We start from the raw sequence: 9022 nt of genomic DNA, 5'->3' as shown, positions 1-9022 counted from the left end.
CAGGTTATAAAGTAATCTGCATAAACATCCTAATCTCTTAATCTGATTAAAACGAGGCCCTTTATTCCAACACTGTAGCATCATAGCAGAGGGCAAAGGGCCACTCTCCAAAGTACAGGTGTTACGTTGGAAGTTGTTGTTGAGACGTCTAATGGCAGTTGTGTTGTTGAGACGTCTAAAAATGGCATTGAGAGTGGAAGAATATGAATAATACGTGGATACGTACAATATTTTGCCTGTGGTTCTCTTCACTGTTCCAGGGCAGATATGGGTCAAGGGCAATGACACGGCAGTTCATGTTAGCATGAAGAAGGCTAATCTGTATTTACCTTCAACCTGTCATGTTGAAGGATGCATTATCATTAGGATCATCTGCATTGTTGGAAAAGGACCTGAAAGTAAGCATTTCACTGTTAGTCTAAACCTGTTGTTTACGAAGCATGTGACAAATAAGATTTGATTTGATTTATGAATATGACAACGATAGCAGTTCTCCAGGAATTATAAGGGATGGATGAGCTTGAACTGAAATCATAGAGATACTGCAATAGCTGCATCCATGAGCTGTGTAGGCTAGTATAGTCTAAGTAACTATAAGTCACATTTTCTATGGCTTTGGGACGAAGCAAGGTAACATGTGTTTTCAGTGTAGAGTGTAGATGTAGGAAAGATACTGCAACAGATGCATTCATGAGATGGGTTCCTATGTATCTATAAGCCTACATGTTCTGTGCCTTTAAGATGTAGCAAGGTTTAATGTCAGTGCAGAGAAAAGGTGCAGAGAGAAAAAGTGTATGAGAGTATAGTGGTCACAGGTCAGACATTATCCTGTCAAGGGAGAAAGAGTATTGTGCCATGTTGAGAATGGGGTGGAGAAGGTCATTTCTATGGAATGGATGGCAGCCTCCTCTACAATATACCGAGAGAGATGTAATCAAGGTTTAACTAAGAGGACAGTCAGGGCTTCATGTTATGAAATCATTTCCGCCTCTTGTTGCTGTCCTCTGCTAGCTTTCCACCTATGTAATTGAAATGTATTGAGATTGAGAAATAGGCCTTTCTTTTCTTATGCCAAGGCTCCTACTCCTACTCAATATTCAATCAATTACAGGGTGACCAGTGTGAAACGAAAAGAATCTCCACTGCAAATGAATTGAAACATGTTTGGTGCTCTACATGGTGGGAGACAATCTCTATAACTAGGGTTCCATCCAATTTGCAACAGATTTTCATGCGAATATTCTAAAATCGGCAGAAAACAATATGCCCATTTTCCCAGCAGAGGTATTTCCATCTAACTGTTTTGTTATTGCAGATAAAGGCATGTGCTTGATGACATAGTGCACGTAAAAAATAATTTGGCATTTAAATTCCCATGTACCGAATGACAAATACAAGTTAAATGGGATTTCATCGCACTTTCAACTCTACTCATGGATTTGTTACAACAACCAGATTTCAAACGCAAACTTTGTGTGTGAGTAAAGTACCTGTCGGATAAAAAATATCATGACAGGCCTGGGTGGAAAGAGGCAATTTGTCGGTAAACTTTATAAATGTGACAACACAAAATATGCTACAAAAGTTGGGATCTTTTTGTGTCAGTAAAATGTATTATGTAAGAAATTTAGGTGGAAACGCTTTTGTGCACAAATATTGATATAATAACCATCATATCGAAATAAATTTGGGAGTCATGTGATGACATGTTGTGTGGTAAGCATGTCGTTTATTGGCTACAGATGAAATATATTATGAATTTCACAGGGTGGTAAAAGTGCACGGTGATGAGTTTAATGCTCATTTCCAATAAATATCGAGGGTCTTATTCTGGTGACATGATGATCGATGCTTTGCTGTTTGACAAATAAAAATAATGTCGCTATTTAGTCCATAAGAATCTCATCATGTAGTAATAGGCTGTACCGTCACTGTAGTTGCGAGTTGTTGGCTCGAGCGCACGTGTTTATACCAGAGTGGGCACATTCTTTGTAACTCAACATTATTTGTGACAAAACCATCAGTAGAGTTGAAAATGGAATGGAAACACATTTCAATTGTATTTTTTATTCGATACGTGAATTTAACCGCAAAAGTTATGTTTATGTGCACTTCGTAATCACTCACAGCCTTTTATCCTCAACAAGTAAATATGTTGGAAACACATCCCTTATGTGGAAAATGCGGGATTTTGGAATGTATAGAGAAACCACTTTAAAAATGAAAGAAACAACACTAATCTACATTATCATGTAATTTAACTACTCTGAAGACAGCAGTCCACAACATGACACATATGGTCAGAAACCTGTTAACAAATCATTATTATTATCATCCCTACCATAGTAGTTTTGTTCCCAGACTAGCCTACATCTATTCTGGTGTATTTCCACAGCAATGATTAGACCATAGCTATTAACCAAGATGGACGTCTTGCATAAATATTTTAGCTGTCTATAAATGTGACATTGTCTATGATTGAAATCATCACATTAATCAGGTCGGTTTAAGACTTACTACGAATTTTTATGAAATTACAAATGAGTCATCAGCTATAGCCCGCCCCTCCGGCCCTTTGGGGAAACCTTTACAATAGTATAAATGGCTGCACATCTCGTGCGTAAAGTTAGAAGGGTAGTTGAATTTAGAACCGATCTACAACAATGGAGTTCAGTTCATTGGTTTTTCTGATCCTTTCATGCTCCCTTTGTTACGTTTTTGCGTTGTCACCGAAACAAGGTAAAGAAACATTTGATTATGTTGATTTTATTCGTTATGAGAGTTCTCAAAACACCAAAATACCGTTCAACCCCATGATAATCAATATAATGGGCGTTGGCTCAAGCCTTTCTAGTAGTGATAAAGTTGTTGACATGAATCTGTACTTCAGCAGAGATTTCTTTACCTAGGGGCATAATTCAATCCGTATCGTGTAATTTCGGCGTTACAGTTTGATTGACAGTTAAAGGAAATGTTCCCTCATTATGGTAAACGCTACCGGTTTAACAGGAATTTACCTTTACATGTCAAGCATGTTATCTGTAACGCTTCAGCGATACAGATTGAATAGAGCCCTAATTACATAGCCAGCAATAGTGTTGATCTTGTGTGTTTCTTCTCATTCCAGAGGTGTGTCTTCTTCAAGTAGATGAGGGACCTTGCGGAGGAGATAGCCAGCGTTACTACTACAATACTATCACTCAACAATGTGAGGAGTTCAGCTATGGAGGCTGCCAAGGGAATGGCAACAACTTCATGAGTTTTATGGAATGTAAGAAAGCATGTTTTAGGATACCAAGTAAGTTTATTTACATTTTAATGAAAGACTGTATTCGTTTAGCAATTGCAGTAAATTTCCTTTGCATTGAAAACTTTGCTGTTTTAAGTATTTATTTATTTGATATGCCATCAAAACTATTGTAACCATTGAAATCATGATGTTTGTGGAAATCTGGCCTATTAAAGCACTAAAGATTTGAAATGGAAACATCAACTTATTTAGGGTAAATGGCAATACACCGTGACACGTTTAATTTTTCATTAGTTCTTCTAAGAATGTGTGTCTCTTCACCTTCTCCACCCACCAGAGATCCCCCAGATCTGCAGGTTCCAGAAGGAGGAGGGTCATGGCCGGGCCATTCTCTGGCGTTACTTCTTCAACATGACCACCATGCAGTGTGAGCAGTTTGTCTACGGCGGCAGTCAGGGCAACGAGAACCGCTTCCAGAACCAGATGTCTTGCATGGAGTACTGTAGACCACACAAAAGTATGTGGAGAATGGTCAAAGTCAACAGTTTTCTATTAGCTGTTTTCTATCAGCTGTACTGCACAATAGAGAAAACATTTCCACGTAAACACATCAGTGTTGAGCACATAGGCTCATTCCACATGAACAATGCTAGTTCGAACCATATTCTGCTGTGTTCTGCTGTGCTCACTCTGTTGTGTTGTTAACTTTGTATTCATTTTGAGGAAACATATTTAACTTTGCTCACAAGAATTACATGAAGAAGTATGTAGAAACAAGATTAGAGGAACCTCTTTCATGAAATCGGCCGGGCAATTTGATAGTAAACACCCACATCCTCGTTACACCCTAGCCATGAGGATGTGTAATAGTTGATGTTTACAGATGTAGGATCTTAATTTGATCACACTGTTGCAGGATAACTTTCCTGCAATGAAGGACATTTTAAACTTGTAGTGTATTTGACGTTTAAAAAGGCTTCTGAATTTTGTAATTCCCACTTTAAAATTTCCGACTTGATTTTCCCTTACGAAATGTATCAACCCCTACAAACATTTCCATTAAAGTTGCACTATGCAGAAATCGCTCCACCATTTCCTGGTTGCTAAAATTCAGATAGATCGCCTAATTTCAGGATATGTAACAAAATAAGAAATTATAGTGTAGAGAATCATTGTACCATCTAAACCACTGCGAAATATATTTTCCATAACCAAAAATGTTGTATTTTCAGCTGTTTGAAGCTGGTGTACAAAACCGAAAGTAAAATATGCAAAAATGTAACTTACGAAGCATAGAATTAGCGAGCATAAAACAGATCTACCGGTTCTTAGACTTGCTTTCAATGAGAATGACCGATTTATAACTAACATTTCTATGTGAATTTAGTTGGGTCGCCCAAAAAGTTACATATTGCATCTTGAATTATAATCTACACAATAATTCACATTTCCTTTTGCTGTAGGACTTCTTTCCTGCTGGCTCAAATTAAGATCATACATCTGTAAGTAATCAGGAAATTAAACAAGATAGAAGGAACAGCAGTACAAAAATACCAACCCTGACTCTAACAGCCTGCTCTATCAATACGATACTCAAGGGTCTCACAGTTCGCGAGTGCCTTAATTTACTGCAAAAATTGCCCTGAAATTATTCCAAATGGCCCTCTATACAGCCTTCTCTCAGTTGTGCATCTGTTCATGTTCAGAAGCCGGAGATGATCCTCTTGGTCTAAAATTAGACAATGCTAGCTGAAGAGTAGACTACATTGACAGAGTTCTTATTGTCCTTTCTTTAGACTGTTATTCCGAAATGATTCCATCCAGTGCCCTCGCTCAATTTTACATCTACAGTGAGGGAAAAAAGTATTTGATCCCCTGCTGATTTTGTACGTTTGCCCACTGACAAAGAAATGATCAGTCTATAATTTTAATGGTAGGTTTATTTGAACAGTGAGAGACAGAATAACAACAAAAAAATCCAGAAAAACGCATGTCAAAAATGTTATAAATTGATTTGCATTTTAATGAGGGAAATAAGTATTTGACCCCCTCTCAATCAGAAAGATTTCTGGCTCCCAGGTGTCTTTTATACAGGTAACGAGCTGAGATTAGGAGCACACTCTTAAAGGGAGTGCTCCTAATCTCAGTTTGTTACCTGTATAAAAGACACTGTCCACAGAAGCAATCAATCAATCAGATTCCAGACTCTCCACCATGGACAAGACCAAAGAGCTCCCCAAGGATGTCAGGGACAAGATTAAAGACCTACACAAGGCTGGAATGGGCTACAAGACCATCGCCATGCAGCTTGGTGAGAAGGTGACAACAGTTGGTGCGATTATTCGCAAATGGAAGAAACACAAAATAACTGTCAATCTCCCTCGGCCTGGGGCTCCATGCAAGATCTCACCTTGTGGAGTTGCAATGATCATGAGAATGGTGAGGAATTAGCCCAGAACTACACGGGAGGATCTTGTCAATGATCTCAAGGCAGCTGGGACCATAGTCACCAAGAAAACAATTGGTAACACACTACGCCGTGAAGGACTGAAATCCTGCAGCGCCCGCAAGGTCCCCCTGCTCAAGAAAGCACATATACATGCCCGTCTGAAGTTTGCCAATGAACATCTGAATGATTCAGAGGACAACTGGGTGAAAGTGTTGTGGTCAGATGAGACCAAAATGGAGCTCTTTGGCATCAACTCAACTCGCCGTGTTTGGAGGAGAAGGAATGCTGCCTTTGACCCCAAGAACACCATCCCCACCATCAAACATGGAGGTGGAAAAATTATGCTTTGGGGATGTTTTTCTGTTAAGGGGACAGGACAACTTCACCGCATCAAAGGGACGATGGACGGGGCCATGTACCGTCAAATCTTGGGTGAGAACCTCCTTCCCTCAGCCAGGGCATTGAAAATGGGTCGTGGATGGGTATTCCAGCATGACAATGACCCAAAACACACAGCCAAGGCAACAAAGGAGTGGCTCAAGAAGAAGCACATTAAGGTCCTGGAGTGGCCTAGCCAGTCTCCAGACCTTAATCCCATAGAAAATCTGTGGAGGGAGCTGAAGGTTCGAGTTGCCAAACGTCAGCCTCGAAACCTTAATGACTTGGAGAAGATCTGCAAAGAGGAGTGGGACAAAATCCCTCCTGAGATGTGTGCGAACCTGGTGGCCAACTACAAGAAACGTCTGACCTCTGTGATTGCCAACAAGGGTTTTGCCACCAAGTACTAAGTCATGTTTTGCAGAGGGGTCAAATACTTATTTCCCTCATTAAAATGCAAATCAATTTATAACATTTTTGACATGCGTTTTTCAGGATTTTTGTTGTTGTTATTCTGTCTCTCATTGTCCAAATAAACCTACCATTAAAATTAGAGACTGATCATTTCTTTGTCAGTGGGCAAACGTACAAAATCAGCAGGGGATCAAATACTTTTTTCCCTCACTGTAATGTAATTAAGACACCAGAAATGAGCTTCTTGGTTTAAAACGAAATAATGTTAGCTGAAGAGTAGCCTTCTCTCTCAGAGTTCTTATAGTTGTTTTGTGTTATTGACAGCTACTCCTGTGCTCTGCCTGGATCCCCTGGATGAAGGAGGCTGTGCTGCGTCTATACTGCGCTATTACTACAACTCAGCTTCCAGGATGTGTGAGCGGTTCATCTATTCAGGCTGTGGAGGAAGCAGCAACAACTTTATATCCAGGCAAAGCTGCATGGACGTCTGTGCTGAAGGTATAGCCTCCCTGTAGCTCAGTTGGTAGAGCATGGTGTTTGCAATGGTGTTTGCAATGCCAGGGTTGTGGGTTCGATTCCCACCGGGGGCCAGTACGAAAAAAAAAATATAAAAAAAAAAAATAATGTATGAAATGAATTGAAATGTATGCATTCACTACTGTAAGTCGCTCTGGATAAGAGTGTCTGCTAAATGACTAAAATGTATAATAATGGTCATGACACACGTACGTGTGCACGCACACACCCACCCACAGACATTCACGCACACCCAGTATTCTCTATTTTTTGTTTATCTGAAGATGGATCTGGGAGGTAAGGGAGGAAGGTGGTGTTGTTGAAAATAGTGAACAACAAACTTTTTATATTTGTCAGCCCAGCAACCATTTGCATGTTCCCCATAATTGCAGTAATGGCTACATGGCTTCTTCTCGTTAGCGAAAGCTAACACGCTGAGTATATTTTTACTAATAATTTAAATGTGGCAGATTATAGACAGGTAGAAGTTACATGTAGCTGTGTTTTAGGTCATGATGTGACTGGGGATACTGAATACTGATACTGAATAGATGAACCGCTCACACGTCCAGGAAGCTGAATTGTAGTAGTGATGCAGTATGTGGATCAGGTTATAAGGAACATGCTTTATGACTTTGTCCATTTCTAACGGGATCAAGCGCAGCCAGCTTTTAATGCAGTACAGTGCCCCAAAACAGCTGGATTACTCCTCAATCTCTCAATTTTGGCCACATTAATTGGATATTTGTGTAATATAATATATGATTATGCTATAACTGACAAGTATGTGTGGTTTAGGTTCATTTGCACACAGTTTTCAATAGTTTTAGATGGTTTTAGTCAAGCTGAGTCTCTCCCTGCCCCCCCAGCAGGCAAACCGAACGTTCTGCACTTTACTGTGACGTAATAAGGGAAAGGGAAAGGGGGATACATAGTCAGTTGTACAACTGAATAATAACTTATATGACGATATGTTATTTTCTTTGTTTCAGCTGGGAAACCATGGAAACCCAGAAGAACAGGCATGAAGAGAACAACCACCAAAAACCGCATTAGAATAAAGTCTAATAACAGTATTAAATGGTCAACAATTTGATTCAGTGATTTTTATTCAAAGGGACACATGAATTGACTGTAAATGAACGGACATTGAAATGTTGATTTGTATGTTTTTTTACTGCACCCAAAGTAACTAGCTACTTGCACTGCCTTTTCTATAGATGTTAACTGTGATGCACTGTTAAAAATAGCGAACCAACCACTCAAATGGGAATCAACCTTCACCAGCAGTATTTTTTCCGTGTACCTTTCTCAAGACGGTGTATTGTAGAATACATTTACCATGGAAACTATCATACAATATAGCATTTCATTTTTGTTAGCAAAATAATTAATGTATTTTTAGTATTTTGTGTTTTTAACAGTATATTTCAACAAAAACCTTTGGTTAGCTTTATATGAAGTTTTCGCACAATGGCATATTTTGGATATAAAAAAATAAAAAAAACGTTGCCTTGTCTGGATAGTCCTGTTATTAAGCAGGAATAAGAACTGAATGTGTATCAATACTTATTTATATTTGTTCTTAACTGACTTGCCTAGTTAAATTAAAAAATGACATCTTTATTTTCCTCTGGATCCTCTTTGGTCACGTATGCTTGCATCGTCACCTTGTCCCTTCTCATCTGGGTTTCCACGTGATAGCACAGCCACAAGGTCAAAATGGGCTATTATCATACAAATTAATGAGAACAAAAATGCACTTTTTGGTCTTAATTTAAGGTTAGGGTTAGTCAAGGTTAGCAGTGTGGTTAGGGTTAGGTTTAAAATCACATTTTAAGAAGAGAAATTGTAGAAATAGGCAGGGTTTATGACTGTGGTCAAAGTCAACACATCAATGTGATACATACTGACACACCTGCAGGTACATTCCCGTCCATTATACAATAACATGACATGACAATTCACATTTATTTCGTTGTTTTGACATGAACCCTAACTTGCAAGTTTTGGTT

The 9022-nt window shown here is 39.0% G+C and overlaps 1 protein-coding gene across 1 annotated transcript; it reads left to right on the top strand.

Moving 5' to 3' along the window:
* Positions 1 to 2584: 2584 nt before the first annotated feature.
* On the top strand, positions 2585 to 8526 carry LOC106570457 (tissue factor pathway inhibitor 2). The gene is made up of 5 exons (XM_014142819.3): positions 2585 to 2739; positions 3128 to 3298; positions 3588 to 3767; positions 6816 to 6989; positions 8000 to 8526. Exons 1-5 carry the CDS (start codon positions 2664 to 2666, stop codon positions 8101 to 8103), a joined length of 705 nt encoding a protein of 234 aa, XP_013998294.1. The 5' UTR covers positions 2585 to 2663; the 3' UTR covers positions 8104 to 8526.
* Positions 8527 to 9022: the final 496 nt, after the last annotated feature.

This window comes from Salmo salar, chromosome 14, assembly GCF_965601325.2.
Source record: "Salmo salar chromosome 14, fSalSal1, whole genome shotgun sequence".
Lineage (NCBI taxonomy): Eukaryota > Metazoa > Chordata > Actinopteri > Salmoniformes > Salmonidae > Salmo > Salmo salar.
The sequence above is the reverse complement of the archived record's forward strand: the minus strand, read 5'-3'. Positions and strand labels throughout refer to the sequence as shown.

Coding starts and splice junctions, on each gene's coding strand:
- LOC106570457 (XM_014142819.3), top strand. CDS start 2,664: ATGGAGTTCAGTTCATTGGTTTTTCTGATCCTTTCATGCTCCCTTTGT. Junction 2,740..3,127: donor TGCGTTGTCACCGAAACAAG/GTAAAGAAACAT, acceptor TTCTCATTCCAG/AGGTGTGTCTTCTTCAAGTA. Junction 3,299..3,587: donor AGCATGTTTTAGGATACCAA/GTAAGTTTATTT, acceptor TCCACCCACCAG/AGATCCCCCAGATCTGCAGG.